At 43.4% G+C, this 20,859-nt stretch overlaps 1 protein-coding gene across 11 annotated transcripts in view; it reads right to left on the reverse strand.

The window, feature by feature from the left end:
• Positions 1–1,281: 1,281 nt before the first annotated feature.
• LOC118398965 (receptor-type tyrosine-protein phosphatase U-like) overlaps positions 1,282–20,859 on the reverse strand; it is a 305,732-nt gene continuing 286,154 nt past the window's right edge. For 6 of the 11 annotated variants that reach the window (XM_052472190.1, XM_052472185.1, XM_052472192.1 and 3 more), the window contains 10 exons: positions 15,030–15,127; positions 14,608–14,724; positions 14,140–14,294; positions 13,525–13,660; positions 10,903–11,052; positions 9,271–9,606; positions 7,581–7,706; positions 5,613–5,770; positions 3,527–3,662; positions 1,282–3,212 (listed from right to left, as the gene is read on the reverse strand). In XM_052472190.1, the coding sequence (XP_052328150.1) occupies positions 3,132–3,212; positions 3,527–3,662; positions 5,613–5,770; positions 7,581–7,706; positions 9,271–9,606; positions 10,903–11,052; positions 13,525–13,660; positions 14,140–14,294; positions 14,608–14,724; positions 15,030–15,127 (1,493 nt within the window). In that variant the 3' untranslated portion in view covers positions 1,282–3,131. The remainder of the gene's footprint in view (positions 3,213–3,526; positions 3,663–5,612; positions 5,771–7,580; positions 7,707–9,270; positions 9,607–10,902; positions 11,053–13,524; positions 13,661–14,139; positions 14,295–14,607; positions 14,725–15,029; positions 15,128–20,859) is intronic. The other 5 variants (XM_052472195.1, XM_052472191.1, XM_052472189.1 and 2 more) reach the window with 1 other exon arrangement.

The raw sequence follows: 20,859 nt of genomic DNA on the forward strand, positions 1-20,859 counted from the left end.
GGCAGAGGTCAATGGACAGACAAGGCAGAGGTCGATGGACAGACAAGGCAGAGGTCGATGGACAGACAAGGCAGAGGTCAATGGACAGACAAGGCAGAGGTCAATGGACAGACAAGGCAGAGGTCAATGGACAGACAAGGCAGAGGTCGATGGACAGACAAGGTAGAGGTCAATGGACAGACAAGGCAGAGGTCAATGGACAGACAAGGTAGAGGTTGATGGACAGACAAGGCAGAGGTCGATGGACAGACAAGGCAGAGGTCAATGGACAGACAAGGCAGAGGTCAATGGACAGACAAGGCAGAGGTCAGATGGACAGACAAGGCAGAGGTCAATGGACAGACAAGGCAGAGGTCAATGGACAGACAAGGCAGAGGTCAGGACAGACAAGGCAGAGGTCAACAGGGCAGAGGTCGATGGACAAGGCAGAGGTCAATGGACAGACAAGGCAGAGGTCAATGGACAGACAAGGCAGAGGTCGATGGACAGACAAGAGAGGTCAATGGACAGACAAGGCAGAGGTCAATGGATGGATGGACAGACAAGGCAGAGGTCGATGGACAGACAAGGCAGAGGTCAATGGACAGACAAGGCAGAGGTCAATGGACAGACAAGGCAGAGGTCAATGGACAGACAAGGTAGAGGTCAATGGACAGACAAGGCAGAGGTCGATGGACAGACAGGGTAGAGGTCAATGGACAGACAAGGCAGGGGTCGATGGACAGACTGAAGATAGAGGGGTGAGATGTTCCATCGTCAAGACTTATCAGGACCTTATGAAAATGAAATGAAATGCAACCAATGTTCTTGTTGGACCTCTCTATGATGTATGAGTTGGTGAGGTACGGTGGGCTACCTGTCGCTCTATCTGCCCTGTCTCTCTCTCTCTCTCTATTTGAGGTGGGATGGTGTGTAGACTGGATCAATAAATTCATCAGGCTCCTTCAATTAGAGCTCTGTAGCAGAACCAGCTAGTCAGCTAGTCAGTCTGGTTACATGATAACACCAGATCATTAACGCTACACTTCATTAAATGATAAGGGTAAATTAAACTACAGGTCAACAGGAAAGACTAGGGTTCTTGTTTAACAAGCACATTGTAAAAGTGTGTGTGTGTGTGTGTGTGTTATAAGATGCTTCCTGCAAGAAAGTGATAGCCAAAGATAATTGAAGTGCATGAAAGGCTGAGGCTAAAATCACATAAAAACTAAATGCATTGCTTAGTCTGTCATTCCAAGTGTCTAAACATTTTCTAAAAACCTATAAAGTGCATGAATCATGTGATATTACCAACATCATAATATTTTATTTATTTTCATTTATACACAATTATAAAATAAAACATTGAATGAATAAATACAAATGCAAAAAGCAACTAATTTCGGCAAACTGATCACGTTTGTTCCCACAGCTAGAGACAAATCATGTCATTTTTTTTGTTACATTACTATCTCTGGGGTTCTCGCATAGGGTTGCAAAATTAGGTAACTTCCCTGAACGTCCCAGGTTTCCTGAAATCCCAGTAGTAAGATTCCAAGTCATACGTGTCGCAGTTGGGAGATTCCCTTCTTGCTTATTTCATTTCAGGACAAATCTGGGGATTTTGGAAAGCTACTGTAATTTTGCAATCCCAGTCTCTGGTAGCAGTGGGGACGGTCCCCTGAAGCAGACTGGGTCACAAACTGCAATGGAAACACTAACAACTGACTGGCATGCAGGTGCTCATGTGGTCCTCATTTATAGCAGACATATCTCATTACAAATATGGAGTAATATGTCACCAGAAATTACATAAGTACTATGTCAAATTGGGTGACATAAACCTAGAATGTAATTTATAGCAGACATATCTCATTACAAATATGGAGTAATATGTCACCAGAAGTGACATAAAAGTAATTGGATAGCATACCATTACAATGGTTAAACGTCACTATTTTGACATTATTCTAATGAGACCATGTTGTTCATAGACAAAATAGAATGAATTGGCACAGAGTTAAGACAACAAACATCTAGAAACATCTGGAAAACAATCTATTTACACATACAATAAATAATAAACCAGATAGGTCCTTTCTGTACAGTAGGACCATCGGATCGATGCACCAAACATCATTTCAGTGTCATTTTCTTTGTAAACTTCTTCTTCAGCCTCACCAGAGAAAACACCAGTGTACAGTAACAACATCGGATGTTCACCAACAGTAGATCATTGCATCATTTACAAGATCATTATACGTATTACAAAACAAACACACAAAATCACCTAATAGTTGACATATTTTATCTGCTGCAGTTGTGACATCATTGTCTTGTTGTTATACTTCAGCTTTTGTGTTTTTCGATGTTATTGTTATTGTTGTCATTGACATAATAAAATAAGGCAGGAAGTTGCGGAGACCTTTGAGTATACCACCAGTGCTCAGGTGACCAGAAATACGTCCAATGAGAAGAGGACGATCCTGCCCATTTCCTTGTCCTCTTCCTTGTGTTTGGCAGATAGTATGTGGCACCGAACAGAAGAGCAACTTACAGATGGGATAAGAATGCAGGGGAAAGGAAAAGAGTACATTATACGACAGGTAGAAGGTAGAAGCATGTCCCATCATCTCTTTCGCTCTCATAGTTTTTTGTCCAGGTCCGTTATGGCAGCAGATACACTGATACACCCAGACCTGGGGGGGAAGAGACGAGAGAGAAGCAGAGCAGGAACTTGGCTAGACCCAGGCTGTAGACCCAAGGGAAAACCCAGGACGGGGTGGTGTGGACCAGGTCGGACTCAGGCAGCGGACTGAGTCCCAGGCCTCTATCCCTACACTCCTTCTAGGGTTGAGAAGGTCTGATAAATCTGTGCTAGATGTAGAAGTGTAGAGAGAGAAGCAGAGCAGTGTGGACTCAGGCCCAGATCCAGGCCCAAGCTGTGGACTCAGGCTAGGACCAGGCTGGGAAGCCCAGGTAATGTGGACCCAGGCTGAGATCCAGGCTAGGTCCAGGACTCCACTCCATTTCTTCTGGGCCTGAGCTGATCTGGGATCAGTGCTATCTCACTTCTATCTCACTCAGGCAGTCCAAGGCGTCCAGGTACTCCACTCTATCTACCCTGAGCCTTAGCTGATCTGGGATCAGTGCTATCTCACTCCTATCTCACTCAGGCAGTCCAAGGCGTCCAGGTACTCCAAGGCCAGGTCATAGCAGAACCGGTACTGCTCCTGAAAACAACACAGGTGTCAACATTCCTCTACATGCTGGGTTTCTGTACAGCACTTTGAGATATCAGCTGATGTAAGAAGGGCTACATAAATACATTTGATTTGATTTGATACCTGGATACTATGCTATAGATTAAAGCTTGAATTCAATCGATCAGCGATCTGTATTTGAGTGTGTAAATATTGTAAACCACTGTTTGACTGAACTGAACTGAGCCTTAAGACATGTGAACTCCTGTCCACCGTATTAGATCGCCTTACCAAAATAGGTTCTAAAAAGGGCCTTCCCTGGTTAAATCAAGGCTATTACTTGCCATGGTCTCCACCATGTTGGGTTTGGAGTTGCGTAGCGTCTTGGCAGCATAGAAGACATCCACCAGGCTGTGATGACGGATCATCTCTAGCAGCATGGTACAAGCACAGAACGTACCGCTCCTTCCACCACCGTTACTGTTACACACACAGGGAGAAACACAGTACGTGGGTCAGTGCCTATGAATCATTATGTATACACTTTCTGACCACTGAGAGACTAGCCTGTGTTGCGAAATGTCTTAGGATAAGTCAGATTGCAAAACCGGGGTATATGGTGCAGAAACAGCTACAGACACAGACACGGACACATGCCCATAGAGAGATAAATATAGCGAAACAAACACAGACACAGACACATACAGAGAGACAGTAACTGACACTACATCAGTGTGAGTCACATCCCTAGGATACAGGGCAGAGACGGAGGCTGAAGGTGTTACGGGGAAAGCCATAAAGTGAAATGTCACAGCTCAGTCAGACTCGGATCAAGGTGGCTGTCAGAAAAACAGCAATGCGGAGAACTTTGAAGACTTGCAGACTGGCATCTGAGGAATGTTCTCATTAAATCCATAAACGTGGAAGTACATCTAATACAGGGCTGCGTCTCAAATGGAGCCCTATTGCCTATGGTAGTGCACTACTTTTGACCAGGCCCCATAGAGCTCTGGTCCAAAATAGTGCACTGTATGTGGCACAGGGTGCCATTTGGGACACATGCTTAGCATGTGGACCCCAGAGCCCAATCCAGGCTGGATAGATATGTAGTGAAGCTGAAGTTTAGGAGAGGCTGGGGAACTGGAGCCTAGCCTTTTTTTTAAGGTAATTATGAAAACTGTTCTGGTAAATAGGAGTGTAGTAGTGAACACTTGGGGGTTGACGTTTTATCCTGCCTCATTTAACACTACACACAGGCAGGCTAAGTGCTTTAAGTAGAGAGTATTAGTTCAAAAACATGTGCTTTTGATGGTTGTTAAACTAGCATGTGGGACCGGAACCAACATAACTCAATCTACTGAAGCAAGGCGTGACCTCTGATTATCATTTTTTCTCAATCTCGTACAAGCAATGTTTGGATCTGTGCTGAAAAGTATCTATACTGTAGCAGAACAGCAATGATCAAATAAACATAGAGGACTTCTGATCATTTTCTTACCTTAGTACATGCTGTTCTGATTGGTTACAATTATGATTGGTTACAATATTACAGACATGCAGAGACACAGAGAATGAAGTTGGGTTACTTCTGATTAACTTTGGGTTACTCATTAGCCGTGTTGGGATCGTTACTCAAAAAAAAGTAATATATACGCTATTAAGTGTTACTTCTTTCAACAATAACAAATTCATTTACTTATTACTCCCTGAGAAAAAAAAAGGTTACATTACTCGTTATAATACTTTGGCGTTACACCCCAAAACGTTGCACATCCTCACTCAAAGTAAACTGTCATCTGTCTGAAAGAGAGGGATTCTTACGTGGGTAACAGTCTAATATTATTACGCGCATTTTACTAGGAATAATATTTGATTGGGAGATTTAAAAGACTTGGTTGCGTTAATCTTTTTGCAAGCAATCGTGTTCTTTTGATGAATACTATTAGCAATTTTGAAGGTATACTTTAGTTTTTCTGACTGTACTTGTGTTTTGAGAAGGCCACTACATTTTGAAAACGTACTTACTGTTTTACAAAAAGCCACAGAGTTCTGTCTTGCAAACTCTATTTTCAAAATGTACAACATTGTTCCAAAAAAAATGCTTGTACGCGATTATCCAACAAGATGGATGCAACATGCTTTCTGCACAGTATGATCACAACAGGAGTCAACAAGAGCCAATGGCGCCTTCAATGTGAAATTGGGTTTTGTTTGTATACGTTCCCTATGGCCCGAGGATCAATCCGACCAGAGCGCAGCTGTAAACTTCTTAAGCCAACTTCCTCAACGTTTTTACAGAGATCACGATCGCTAAAATCAATCGCAATGTACTGGTCATTTGAATAATTTCTGTGTATCCTATCTGCAAACTAAACTTCCCTAAGGGATGATAAAAATTGATGAGCAAAATGGTGGACAGTGGTAACTCACAGACAGTGGACGATGGTACGTCCCTCTCCACACTCCCTCTGCCAGTTGTGGACCTGGGCCAGGAGGCTGAGGAAAGCCTTCTTAGAGTCTGGGACGTCACGGTATGGAGACCAGCGCAGGAACTGGAAATGCCGAACCACCAGCTGACCTTCCTGGAGCTGGGGGAAGAGAGCGAGAGAGAGCGACAGAGAGAGAGAGACAGAGACAGAGACAGAGAGAGAAAGGAGAGAAACGAGAGAAACGGACAATGCTAATATTGTGTTGTAGACATGTATGGCATCCTATAATGGACATCTCTAACCCAGAAGGAAACTGGTAGAAATGGCAAAGACCTGCCACCATTCCCCTTGGGGACAAGGCTTAAAATCACACACAGAAGAAGGTATAAGTTTAGTTTTTGCTAATGGAAAACTGCAGTACCCCGATCGGCCTTCAACTTGAGTTATTCAATGAGATGGGGCAGCACTGAGCTAGCCTGCAACATCACTTCCTGGAGTTGCTCAAACTGCAAATGTTATGTCTCCATGAGACACCATTTTAACTGACTTAATTTGGCTTCAATGAGCTATTGAGTCTTCACATAGGAATACATGGTGTCACGTGATTGATTGCATTGTCCATTCACATATACAGTCATTAACTTGTACAAAGTGCCAATTGAGAATTTGAAATGTGTTTTTTGCATATCCCAACTCCCTCTGAGACACCATGGGAGAGTGAGTTCACGGCCAGGATCAGCCATTATCAACAGCAACCCTGCAGAAATTCTGGTTACGTGCCTTGCTCAAGGGCACATTCGAACTAGCAACCTTTCGGTTACTTGCCCAACACGGTTACTTGCCCAACATGCTGCCCATAGATTAAATGTTCTACTGTGAGATGGAAACATTGCTGGGAAAGTGTATACCATCTTCCCTCCCTGTTCCTGTTGCTGGACAGATCTGATTGGTAGGATCAGTGGGATCCTGTGAAGAGGCAGTAGGGATCGTTTCTGAGAGTTGCCTTCCCCTCCTCCCTCCTCATGGGGAGACTGGGGGTGACACTGAGGGGGACAGGGCTCTGTCGGGGTGACAGAGGGCTGACAGGAGGGTGCGGCAGGCGGAGGAGGGGAGGTGCTAGGGGGAGGCAAAGAGAGAGACTAGGGACGCTATACCTGACAGGTGGTTAGAAGGGAGAGGTTGGGAGAGCAAGGCAGGGAGACTAGCTGACAGGGGGTTGAGGAGGGGGAGGTAGGGAGACTAGCTGACAAGAGGAGTTGTTTTGCTGGAGGCTAATAGAGGAACACCTGGGTGGTGAAAGGTGGATGAGCTCAGAGAGAGGTGTTGGGAAGTGCCTGTCTGATCAACGCTGGGAGACTAAGCTAGTCACAATCAAGAAGACAACATGCAGTCAACGGCTAGGAGGGAGGCACATGGCTATAGGATACAGCACACACAGATATAGACACACACACACACACACATGCAGACATACATACAGACCACAACGCACCATTTACAATGATTTAACAGGCATTGAAAAGGCTGACAATTTGATAATTTCATCATTACGCTGTCAAAAATACACTTTAGGTCATTGACAATAATTGTAAAGTGTATGGTGACTAATACATGCCTCATCTCACATATTCAGTAGACCGACTACGAATATAAAAGGGGCCATTAGGCTTTCTACTAAATACGCATGAAGAGACAGTGGGAAAATATGTTTTAAGAACTTGACAAAATTAAAGAGATATGACTAAACTGTCAGACTTGAGTGATGGAACCAGCAGACTGATATCATTTCAAAACTTGACTTTATTCTAACTTTATTATTTGACACGGACAATGCAACATTAATCAACATTTCTTTCCATGAGAAAGATTTAGTCAGCCGTTTAATTTTTGACTGTAGTCCCTTAACTTATCAGAGCACAAAAATGGACTTAGACAGCCAGTCTATCATTGACCACGACCGAAGACCTACCCGCATGATGTTCTGAACCCGGAACAGACGAATGATGACGTCATCATCAGCCGTCATGGACAGGAGCTCCACTGTCATTGGTCCAAACTGCTGCAGCCCAGGCTCTGGCCAGTACTTTAGACATGGCTGAGAGGAGGACAGAGGAAGAGAGAGACAGAGAGAGGGGGGGGGGAGAAAGAGGAAGATAACAAGTGATTAGTGGACTATGGAGGCGGAGGAGTGAAATCAAATCATTATGTCACAGAGCAGGATGGCAGAAGTCAATAACAAGACGCCTGAGGATCGACAGGACAGACATTTAGCCAGATCCACAATTATCCAATTATCCAACACATAGTAGCAGTGTTAACTGAATGAGCAGAAAACACTGTCATTACTGAGAACTCTGAGTATAATCAATCACATAGCATAACACACACACCACACAGTTTTACAGCGTTTCACAGCATTTGAATAATTCATCACTCTAAATTATTAACATCCGCCCAATATAAATGAATGCAGTGTGGTCAGGGGGTAAGCTCGGCAGTGCCTAGGAGAAATACACATGGAGTCAATCAGGGGTTGGTGCACATTGCACACAGACCGGGCCAAGGTCTTCAGTCAATGCAGGTCGCAGCTGCTTCAAAGACTCATTAGCCGAAGGGAGGAACGGAGGGATGGAGACACTGGGGAGTGTAGTGTTAAATTGATAACAGTGTTAGCTGTGACAGCGAGGGGGCTGGAGAGAGGAGCAAGAAGGGAAGGAGGGATAGAGGGAGGGAGACACAGGGGAGTGTAGTGTTAACATGCTAACAGTGTTAGCTGTGACAGGAAGGGGAGGGAAAGGGGAGGTAGGGGGGCAGGGGAGGAACAAGGTAGCTATAATGTCCACTCACGTTGACAGAGAGTTATTAACGAGGTGACAGGGGGGCAGAGGGAGAGATAAATATTTATACACAGAGACAGGTAGCACAGATGACGAGGGTACACTGTTAATCTACTGGTAGAGAGAGAAATGGAGGGAGTGGGGGATGGAAAGAGAGAGGGGAGGAAAAAAGACAGCAAGAAGGATAGTATGGCAGAGACGATACAGGGAGGGGGAACAAGAGACAAGAGAGAGAAGAAGAGAAGAGTAAGGAGAAAGAAAGAAAGAGAGTGAAAGGTGAAAAAGCGTCAAGGAAGGAGAGGAAGAGTGTGAAGGAGAACTAGCGAGAGGGAATGAGGGAAGGAGTGAGAGTAGACCAGAGAGAGACAGCCAGTTCTAGATGAGAGCCATGGAGTATACATTGGTCATGCCACAGTTACAGGTCAAAGATAAGAAGACCACAGACAAAGCCACACATGTGCAAACACACGGGGGAGTACAGAATAATAAGAAATCGAATCAAATGTTATTTATTTGTCACATGCTTCGTAAACAACAGGTGTAGACTAACAGTGAAATGCTTATGGACATGGTAATGCCCTGACAAGCAGGCAAAATATGTATCAACTATTAATTAATCTACGCAAAGGCAATAAGTCATCTTGCTATTACATGGGATTAGTCAGAGTACAGCTTTGACCAATCGAGTATGAGGATGAGATATTTGATCAGTACCTGATAGCCACAGGGCTCGCTCAGTCAGTCAGTCAGTCAGTCAGTCAGTCAGTCAGTCAACATCATCAATTCATTCCCCTCTTCCTTCCTCCATCCTCTCCCCCTCACCTCCCCTCTTCTCACCCAGGCAGAGTTGGACTGGTTGATCTGGTTGAGCATCACCACCGAGGTACATCCATAGTCATAGACCAGCCTCCAGAAGTCTGCCGTGGTTCCCGGTAACGGGTGAGGTGTGACCACGAAGGCGGCGGGCCGGTGGAAGCTGTCAGTGAGAGCGGCGTTGATGTAGTTGTTGCCCTCGGCAACACCCTCGGTGGTAACCAGGAAGGCCAGGGCGCGGTCGGGGGGCAGGACGTCCATGCTACGGTTCTTCTCGCGGTTCCTCGGCAACAGGGATACGCTGCACTCCTCCACATCCAGGTGAGGGGTCACAGAGTTCAACGTCTGGAGGGGGGGGTGGAGAGAGATAAAGAAGGAGAGAGAGGGTGAGATGGAGTGGTACAGACAGGGTCGAAGAGGATGTTGGAGAATAAGAGATGTGGGAATGTGACAGAAATTTGGGAGAGAGAGAAGAGACAAATTGAGAAGAGTGCATTGGTGTTTGTTAGAGAGAGAGTGAGAGACAGAGATAGAGGAACCGAGGCAGACACAGGGAGATAAACAGAGACAGAGAGCGAGGGTGTGAGAGAGAGAGACAAAGAGAGGGAGAGAGATAGAGTGAGACGAGAGAATGTGAGACGAGAGAAAAGAGAAAGAGGACAAGGGCATTGAAAATGTACTCAGCTCAAACTGTCTAACTGTCAATATTTGACAACTGCAAATATTTCACTGTCTAATCATCATCCGGCTGAAACTTTAAAACGCATTTAGCATCAGTCAAAAAACCATGAAGGGGCTTAATGGATAAAAACTCATTTAATCGCAAACCACATACATTATGTATAAGCACATTGAGGTTAGAGAAATAAAATTGGAAGGGAAATTAAACTGATTATTTAACTTGCTGTGTATTGTGTTGAATTATAACTCCCTGTTGAATTTGACAGTATGAATGGTGCATTATAATTATGACTATCTTACATTGCATCAGGATTACATCTTGGAGATATGTGTTTAAATTATTATCAGAACCATTGTCCAAAATGGCTCCCTATTCCCTATTTAGTGCACTCCTTTTGGCCAGGGCCAAGAGGACTCTAGTCAAAAGTAGTGCATTATACAGGGAATAGGGTGCTATTTGGGATTCACCCTAAATGTCTGATTTCAGTGAAGATATTTCATTCAACTATAATAACCATCATGAATGTATTTAATAGCTCGGTCTGAAAGAGATAAGTAGCTGTAATTATGCATGGCGAAGGTCACTAATGATTTGTGTCAATAAAATGGAAGAAAAGGAAGAGCCATCTAGTCAGATGAACTGAGATCATCTCATACAGAAATGTGACTTTAATTTACAATCTCAGACTGCTGCAATAGACCATGCATTCAGCTAAGGACATGGTACTGTATTGTGCCATGACTAGTGGTTTGGTGAGAGTTAGTAGATCTAAGTTTGCACAATTAATGCTAGTACAATAAAGATTTCCACTGATACAATAAACATCAACCTCAACCATTTTCTTTACAAAATATATATCGAGGACATCGAGACGTAATGGGAAAGAAGTCAAATTCCGGTTGAAATCTAGTCAGATAGTTTCTGGTTGCTAAAACAATGTTTACAAAACGTAGTCTAACCTGGAACTCCTCTCGTAGCTGGGAGGTGTTGCTCTGTGAGTCAACCCTCAGCATCTCCTTATAGGTCAGAGCAAACTCAAGAACAGGTATAGCTGTCTCTCCACACAAACAGGCCTCCAGAATGGCATCATGGATGAACACATACTGCTCCTGAGAGAGAGAGAGAGAGAGAGAGAGAGAGAGAGAGAGAGAGAGAGAGAGAGAGAGAGAGAGAGAGAGAGAGAGAGAGAGAGAGAGAGAGAGAGAGAGAGAGAGAGAGAGAGAAAGAATGAGAGAGAATGAGAGAGAGGAAGCGAGGGAAGGATGGAGGTAGAGAGAGAGAGAGAGAGGGAGCGACAGACAAGATACTGAGATTGAGAAACTATCAAGAAAAATCTAATATCTTGTTTTGATAATAGGACCATAATTGCTAGCGGTTTGGAGGGAAGTGTAACATTAGGATTTGATTACTGTTGTTAGTGTCAATTAATTGTTAAAATGTCAACATTCACCACATCACCATGCCCACATACAAATGTTGTTTTGCTAACCGCTAATAATAGTAAAGAAATAGGAAAGGAGAGGGCGTTAGAACATACAAAAAAAGAGCCAAAAGCCCAAACGCCCAACCCATGCTATATAGCCTACCTAAATATCAGTCTATTCAATGCAATTTGTCTGTACATTTCATTTGACATCTTGGAGTACAAAGAATCTCAGTGACCTAAATTTAAAAGCATCAATGAGGATACATATTTTATTTGATCACATCTCTCCCCAGGTTACATCATAATCTATCTCATTTCCTGATGGATTCCTGGTTGATATAATACCATTTTATAGTATACCATATACAGCGGAGGAGGTCAACCCTCCTCCTCTGGGGCTATGTTTATGCAGGCGTTTGCTTCAACCCCTGTGCTAACATATCTGAATCTAATCAGATAATACATGTGTTAGATTAGGATTGGAGGGAAAACCTGCTAGAGAGTGGCTCTCTAGGGAAGGATTGGGCATACCTGACACTAATCAGATAATACATGTGTTAGATTAGGATTGGAGGGAAAACCTGCTAGAGAGTGGCTCTCTAGGGAAGGATTGGGCATACCTGACACTAATCAGATAATACATGTGTTAGATTAGGATTGGAGGGAAAACCTGCTAGAGAGTGGCTCTCTAGGGAAGGATTGGGCATACCTGACACTAATCAGATAATACATGTGTTAGATTAGGATTGGAGGGAAAACCTGCTAGAGAGTGGCTCTCTAGGGAAGGATTGGGCATACCTGACACTAATCAGATAATACATGTGTTAGATTAGGATTGGAGGGAAAACCTGCTAGAGAGTGGCTCTCTAGGAAAGGATTGGGCATACCTGACACTAATCAGATAATACATGTGTTAGATTAGGATTGGAGGGAAAACCTGCTAGAGAGTGGCTCTCTAGGGAAGGATTGGGCATACCTGACACTAATCAGATAATACATGTGTTAGATTAGGATTGGAGGGAAAACCTGCTAGAGAGTGGCTCTCTAGGGAAGGATTGGGCATACCTGACACTAATCAGATAATACATGTGTTAGATTAGGATTGGAGGGAAAACCTGCTAGAGAGTGGCTCTCTAGGGAAGGATTGGGCATACCTGACACTAATCAGATAATACATGTGTTAGATTAGGATTGGAGGGAAAACCTGCTAGAGAGTGGCTCTCTAGGGAAGGATTGGGCATACCTGACACTAATCAGATAATACATGTGTTAGATTAGGATTGGAGGAAAACCTGCTAGAGAGTGGCTCTCTAGGGAAGGATTGGGCATACCTGACACTAATCAGATAATACATGTGTTAGATTAGGATTGGAGGAAAACCTGCTAGAGAGTGGCTCTCTAGGGAAGGATTGGGCATACCTGACACTAATCAGGTAATACATGTGTTAGATTAGGATTGGAGGGAAAACCTGCTAGAGAGTGGCTCTCTAGGGAAGGATTGGGCATACCTGACACTAATCAGATAATACATGTGTTAGATTAGGATTGGAGGGAAAACCTGCTAGAGAGTGGCTCTCTAGGGAAGGATTGGGCATACCTGACACTAATCAGATAATACATGTGTTAGATTAGGATTGGAGGGAAAACCTGCTAGAGAGTGGCTCTCTAGGGAAGGATTGGGCATACCTGACACTAATCAGATAATACATGTGTTAGATTAGGATTGGAGGGAAAACCTGCTAGAGAGTGGCTCTCTAGGGAAGGATTGGGCATACCTGACACTAATCAGATAATACATGTGTTAGATTAGGATTGGAGGGAAAACCTGCTAGAGAGTGGCTCTCTAGGGAAGGATTGGGCATACCTGACACTAATCAGATAATACATGTGTTAGATTAGGATTGGAGGGAAAACCTGCTAGAGAGTGGCTCTCTAGGGAAGGATTGGGCATACCTGACACTAATCAGATAATACATGTGTTAGATTATGATTGGAGGGAAAACCTGCTAGAGAGTGGCTCTCTAGGGAAGGATTGGGCATACCTGACACTAATCAGGTAATACATGTGTTAGATTAGGATTGGAGGGAAAACCTGCTAGAGAGTGGCTCTCTAGGGAAGGATTGGGCATACCTGACATATAGAATATATTCTTACCTCTGTCTGTATCATGTTGATGCGTCTGGAGCAGAGGGTCTTGACACAGTTGTAGATGTCAACCACTCCCTCACACTCTGCCATATCCAGCATGACGTCCAGTACGATGTAGCAGCCTGTTCTGCCTGCTCCCATACTGACACATAGAGGAGAGAGGTCAGGGGTAAGAGGTTAGAGGCCAGATCCAGCATGACGTTCATTACGATGGAGCAGCCTGTTCTGCCTGCTCCCATACTGACACATAGAGGAGAGAGGTCAGGGGTAAGAGGTTAGAGGCCACATCCAGCATGACGTCCAGTACGATGTAGCAGCCTGTTCTGCCTGCTCTCATACTGACAAATAGAGGAGAGAGGTCAGGGGTAAGAGGTTAGAGGCCATATCCAGCATGACGTCCAGTATGATGTAGCAGCCTGTTCTGCCTGCTCCCATACTGACACATAGAGGAGAGAGGTCAGGGGTCAATAAGGGGAAGGGGTCAGGACATAAGGTCAGGAGCGAGAGATCTATATAGGCTAAGCTACACCCAAGTCAATAACTATAAAATAAAGAGAGTCTAAGACTTTTTATGCAACACTGCTTCATGCAGACAGGATGTGATGTAAGATGGTCCGTTACCTGCAGTGGACGACCACGGGCCCAGCATCGGGGGGTGTGGAGGCCTTGACCCGGCGTAGGAAGGCCAGCAGGCCTGTGGCGTGGTAGGGAACACCATGCTCTGGCCAGGAGGTGAAGTGGAACTGACATACCTCGTGTTTCGCTGGGTAGCCCCTCTGGAGGGGAGAACACAGAGGGTCTAATCAATATCATGATCAACAGACAGACACATAAAGTTGGCACAGTAGGACATGTATTAAGACATCTTTATTTAAACATGAGGAATAACTCCAAGGACCAATTAACATTAAAATGATTAATTATTTGTTCGATATCAATGCCTCTATAAAGGCTGTCTTCTCAATAAACTGCCTGGCTGAAGAAATGGAGTAAACAAAACACTCTCAAATTGGATGTGATCCCAGGAACCAATGCATTTTCAAATGATGTATAATTTGTTAGACATAAGGACTTTGACTATTCGCTCACCCGCTCCATAGCAAAGGTGCGGACGGTGTACTCGGCCAGTGTTTCGGTCTTCAGCAGTGTGATCTTGATGTCTCCATAGAGTTCACTGTCCTCGGGCCAATACTTACAGCACTTCATCTGAACACACACAACACACAGAACATTTGGACCTTAAATCAGGGTCTACAGTCGGTTACACTTTAAACCAACATTCAAGAGCAAAATCAATACAATACAGTAGCCCATGACATTCTTCTAACCTTCCTGTTTTCAGTGAGAAAAGGTGGACGACTTCATGGATTTAATCTGGTTGTCATTTCAACCAGTTTTGCTCACTGGGTTGTAGACTTATAATACATAGCTATTTTATTTCACTGGCAGTTCTTCTATAGGCCTATGTAAAGAGTGGGCTTTCAAAAGAACCAAAAGGAAGAGTAACCTACCCTGCCCACCTCCACCAGTTTAGTGATCATGACAATACTGAAGCAATTCTCCTGCCACACCATCCTCCAGAAGTCATAGATCATCTCCTGCTTGGGACCTGAGGGGGAGGAGAGGAGGACGAGGACAAGGAGAGGAGAAGGTGGAGGAGGAGGGAAGAAGGCAGGAAAGTATGAGGAGGAAGAGGAGAGGACAATGGGTGGAGAAGGGGGAGGAGGATGACAGGAGGAAGAGGGAAGACAAAAGGAGGTGGAGGGGGGTAGAGGAGGATGAGGACAGGACAAGGAAAGGAGGAGAGGAGGTGGATGAGGAGGAGGAAGGTGGAGGAGGACGAGGACAGGACAAGAAGAGAAGGGAGAGGAGGAGGAGGAAGACGAGGACAAGAAGAGAAGGGAGAGGAGGTGGAGTAGGAGGAAGGGGAGGGGGAGGTGGAGTATAAAAAGCAGGGATAGAGGGAGGAGAAATAGGATCAGAAGTCAGGATAAATAGTAACAATAACCATCAGGGTCGGGCCTGTAGAATCCATGCCAGAGACAAGAGTAACAGTATAATTTAATGAACCATGGCTCTCCACTCCTCTCGTTCCCCTCTCTGCTCTCCTGGCATCTGCTGGAAGACTGTCATTTCAATACACCCACAAATCCACAGCTGTTGTGCAAACAACAAACGTCATCAACATCGAATTTTTCCATTGAGGCTCAACTCAATCACACAAATCTCAGAAATTTCATTCCCACTGGACATGATAGCAGTTTCATTGATTTCATTATACTGTGAGTCTGATTATATCACACGCCTCTATGTCATACCCCTGGTAGAATAATGTGAGGGTGAACAAATACCATGGCTTTTTTTTAATGAATAATACAAGTTCAACATTTGCTTTATGAGTAGTTCGTGGGTCTTTCTCCATTCTGACTGTTTTACACTGTTCAATTCAACCCAAAATATGTTTCTGAATTTCCTGCACTCATTTGAGATAAATTCCATTCTGTAGCATAAGGTTGCATGATATGGACTAATAATCTAGGCCTTATATTTAACCAAAAATCGCATTTGTGATTTGACTTGCGATTTAGATAAAAAACTTTGGTGAACTGTTGGAATCATGGAAATAGAATGATTTTTCTCATTCTATAGTTAGAATATATTAGTGGGCAGTTGAACGCAGTGTTGAAAATGAGTTATTGTGAAAATGAGTTATTGTGAAAATTAGTTATTGTGACACTGAAGGAACCAAAGTGTTGATAAGTGTTTCTTAGGGGACCCTATAATCTTTGGCTACATTTAATGTTCTCTTAGCTACTTCATGTAGCGAACATATTCATGCTTCGCATATTCCTCATTGATTTAGAAGATACTCTTGCACAAACAACATACTGATTTAGGTCTACACCATCACTTGTATTATCAGGCTGTATAGCTAGTTACGTTTGCTCTTACTCAGTACATTTATTAGGTAGCTAGCCAGCTAACTAGCAATTGGCATTAGCGGCTAAGATGATTTAGGCTCAACTTGCGAAGAAAAGACAAACTAGCCATTTGCAGATGTAAGGAACACAAACTAATAATGTAATTATAGAACACTAGTGGATTTATATTAAGAATTACTTATTACTCATCTCATATGTACATACAGTATTTTATACCATCTATTGCATCTTGCCTATGCCACTCTGCCATTGCGCATTCATATATTTATATGTAGATATTCTTACTCCATTACTTCACTTAGATTTTTTTGTGTATTATGTAGTTTCTGTGGAATTGTTAGATTACATGTTAGATATTGCTGCATAGTCGGAACTAGAAGCACAAGCATTTCGCTACACTCACAATAACATCTGCTAACCATGTGCATGTGACCAATACAATTTGATTTGATTTGAGAAGGAAAGTGAAAACAGCATCGTTGTCATCAACATTGTTGCATCTGCTGCATTGACCATGCAGACTGAACGCAAGTGTCTCGTGGTCAAGGAACAACAAATGCACTCTTTGATTGACAGGGGGCGGAGCTAGGTCTGTGTGGAAAGTGGCACAGAGAGAGAGAGAGAGAGAGAGAGAGAGAGAGCAGAGAGAGATGACTCAAGTAGCGGAGTAGACTATAAAAATGGAGGTTACACACGGCGTATCACATATAACAAACCAAACATTCAAATACAGTTATAGAAGGTAAAGTAGCACAGTTGGTAGAGCATGGCGCTTGTAACGCCAGGGTAGTGGGTTCGATTCCCGGGACCACCCATACGTAGAATGTATGCACACATGACTGTAAGTCGCTTTGGATAAAAGCGTCTGCTAAATGGCATATATTAAAGTTAAAACCCAACCCGGTACGTGCATTAATACCGGTATATTGTCAAATACGGAATACCGCCCAGCCCTACTCTGAACCCACAGTGCATTCATTCAATATGTTTCCAGAGACTGCTGTCGTTAGCATAGAAACCCAAGGGGGTTGTTGTTTCTCCAGTTTATTTCACAGTTTGTCTTAACATTAGAACAGTGTGATAGCTGCTGATGTAGCCCCAGGGCAGACCCTGCATCCTACAAGGCTCTGTTGTGAAGGCTGTTGGGTACAACAGGGAGAAGAGAGGAGAGGAAAACCTTGGCTGTCTTTAAGAATAGGGATCTTAAGGGCACAGACTAACTGTCAGGGATGAGTTTTGTTCCCCCTGCTACTAGCAGTGGTTGAGTGCAGTGTTCCTACCTTAACAGTAGATCGATCCTACTTGAGATGCTTAGCACCAATCACCCACGTGGAGTCTCTGTATTATTAATATGACAACATTGTGTTCCATTTTCAGCAGCACTACTCACTGAGGGCCAATGGGGCAGAAGGCCAAAAGGGCCAGAGGGCCACGGCTGCCATAGGAGTGACAGATATGGGTGGGTCCTCCCAGGGCAAATCTATATGCTCAGCGTAATGTTGCTGTGCGGACACAGGGCTTCAGAGAAACTCTCCTCCACTGCCTGCCTCCAACATCTCATCCTTGGATACCAGTTTCGCTCCAGGCACCTGCCTAGTGCCAACACACAAGTATACATATATACATGTATACACACGGTGTTAGATCAACCTTCAATCTCATCTGGCTCGCTGGCTTTTTTACCATGAATTCTAAAATGTATTCAGTCTGCCTCAGTTACAGAGCTACATTGGCCAGTGGCTATGTAATATAATATGTATGCATAAGCGTGTGTATACTGTAGAAGTGAGCATGAGAGAGATAGAAAGAGAGGAGAGAGAGAGAGACTGTGAGAGAAAGAGAGGTTTTAGAAGTAATCTGAAAATGTCCTTGTGGGAATTGGGACCAAAAAGATAAAGGGAAAGACACATACTAAACTAAGATCAGAGCTAAGAAAGAATCACATTTATACATGTGTGTTGGTGTGTGTGTGCGTGTGCATGTGCGTGTGTGTGTGTGTACGATGGGGTGTTTGGGGAATCCATGTTCTAGTTACAGACTTCAGGGAGAAGGAGAACTATCCACAGACTGGGGGGAGGAGAGACAGAGAATTCACAGAGAGATACAGCTACTGTGCTGTAACAGAATCAGTAGGCCTATATACAGCTACATGTGACTAACTGTAGAGAAAAGTGGGGTTCAGGTTGTAGAAAAATCTACCCAGACACAGGTCATGATGTCATGACCAGCCAGTGAGTGTGAGACAGATGAGAGAGAGAAGAGACAGAGAGAGATTAGGGTTGCCTGAAGGAGTCTAGCTGAAGCCTGAAGGAGTCTAGCTCTCCAGGACAAGGGTTGGACATCCCTGACATCCCCCCTTTTTTTAAGTGCCTTTGGAAAGTACTCAGACCCCTTGACTTTTTCCACATTTTGTTACATTACAGCCTTATTCTAAAATGGATTGAATAAAAAATCCTCAGCAATCTACACACAATACCCCATAATAACAAAGCGAAAACAGTTTTTTAGAAATGTTTGCATATGTATTAAAAATTAACAGAAAAAACTTATTTACATAAGTATTCAGACCCTTTGCTAAAAATCTAAATTGAGCTCAGGTGCAACTTGTTTCCATTGATCATCCTTGAGATGTTTCTACAACTTGATTGGATTCCACCCGTGGTAAATTCAATTGATTGAACATGATTTGCTAATGCACACATCAGTCTATATAAGGTCCCACAATTGACAGTGAATGTCAGAGCAAAAACCAAGCAGCATTGTCTGCAGCATTGAAGGCCCCCAAGAACACAGTGGCCTCCACCATTCTTAACTTCTTTGGGGTAGGGGGCAGTATTTTCACGTCCGGATGAAAAGCATGCCCGGAGTAAACGGCCTGCTACAAAGCCATAAAAGCTAGGATATGCATACTATTAGTAGATTTGGATAGAAAACACTCTGAATTTTCTACAACTGTTTGAATGATGTCTGTGAGTATAACAGAAATCATATAGCAGGCAAAAACCTGAGAAAGAATCCAACCAGGAAGTGGGAAATCTGAGGTTGGTCGATTTTCAACTCATTTCCTATTGAAGGTAGTGTGGGATATTGGTAATGTTCACTTCCCAAGGCTTCCACTAGATGTCAACAGTATTTAGAACCTGTTTTGAGGATTCTACTCTAAAGGAGGGTCTCATAAGGGCTCTTTGAGTGAGTGGTCTGGCAGAGTGCCACAGCCTCCGTCTGGCACGCTCACGTGAAAGGTAGCTAGCTACGTTCCACTTCATTTGTACAGACAAAGGAATTGTCCGGTTGGAACATTAAGTTTTATGTTAGAAACATCCTAAAGATTGAGTCCATACTTAGTTTGGCATATTTCTACGGGCTGTAACCAAACGTTTTGAACTTTCCGTCTGAACTCGGCGCGACCTGAACGCGCTTTTGGATTTGTTTACCAAACGCCCTAACAAAAGAAGATATTTGGACATAACTGATGGACATTATCGAACAAATCAAACATTTATGGTGGAACTGGGATTCCTGGGAGTGCATTCTGATGAAGATCATCAAAGGTAAGTGAATATTTAAAACGCTATTTCTGAGTAATGTTGACTACCCAATATGGTGGGTATCTTCGATTATTGCATGGTTTGCTTTATCCGTAAAGTTTTTTAAAAATCTGACACAGCAGTTGCAGTAAGGAGAAGTTTATCTAAAGTTCCATGTATAATTAATAATAGTCGTATCTTTATCAATGTTTATTATGAGTGTTTCTGTAATTTGATGTGGCTCATGGAACTTTAGATAAACTTCTCCTTAATGCAACCACTGTGTCAGATTTCAAAAAAACTTTGCGGAGAAAGTAATGGTGTAAAATACTTGTATGCTTGAGAAATTTTAATTATGAGAATTTTGTTGTTTTGAATTTGGCGCCCTGCACTTTCACTGGCTGTTGCGGGTGGGGGGTTCCGCTAGCGGAACGGGATCAGCGGAAGATGTTTGACTGGGTTCCATGCTCTAGCTGGGCCATTCAAGGACATTGTCCTGGAGACTTGTCCTGGATACACCTGAGCTCAATTTCGAGCCTCATAGCAAAGGGTCTGAATACTTATGTAAATAAGACATTTCTGTATTTTATTTTTAATACATTTGCAAACATCGCTTTGTCATTATGGGGTATTGTGTGTAGATTGATGAAAAAAAATGTTTTAATACAATTTAGAATAAGGCAGCAAAGTAACAAAATGTGGAAAAAGTCAAGGGGTCTGAATACTTTCCGAATGCACTGTATGTATGTACAGTTGTGGCCAAAAGTTTTGAGAATGACACAAATATTAATTTCCACAAAGTTTGCTGCTTCAGTGTCTTTAGATATTTTTGTCAGAAGTTACTATGGAATACTGAAGTATAATTACAAGCA

This window comes from Oncorhynchus keta, chromosome 20, assembly GCF_023373465.1.
Source record: "Oncorhynchus keta strain PuntledgeMale-10-30-2019 chromosome 20, Oket_V2, whole genome shotgun sequence".
Taxonomy (NCBI): domain Eukaryota; kingdom Metazoa; phylum Chordata; class Actinopteri; order Salmoniformes; family Salmonidae; genus Oncorhynchus; species Oncorhynchus keta.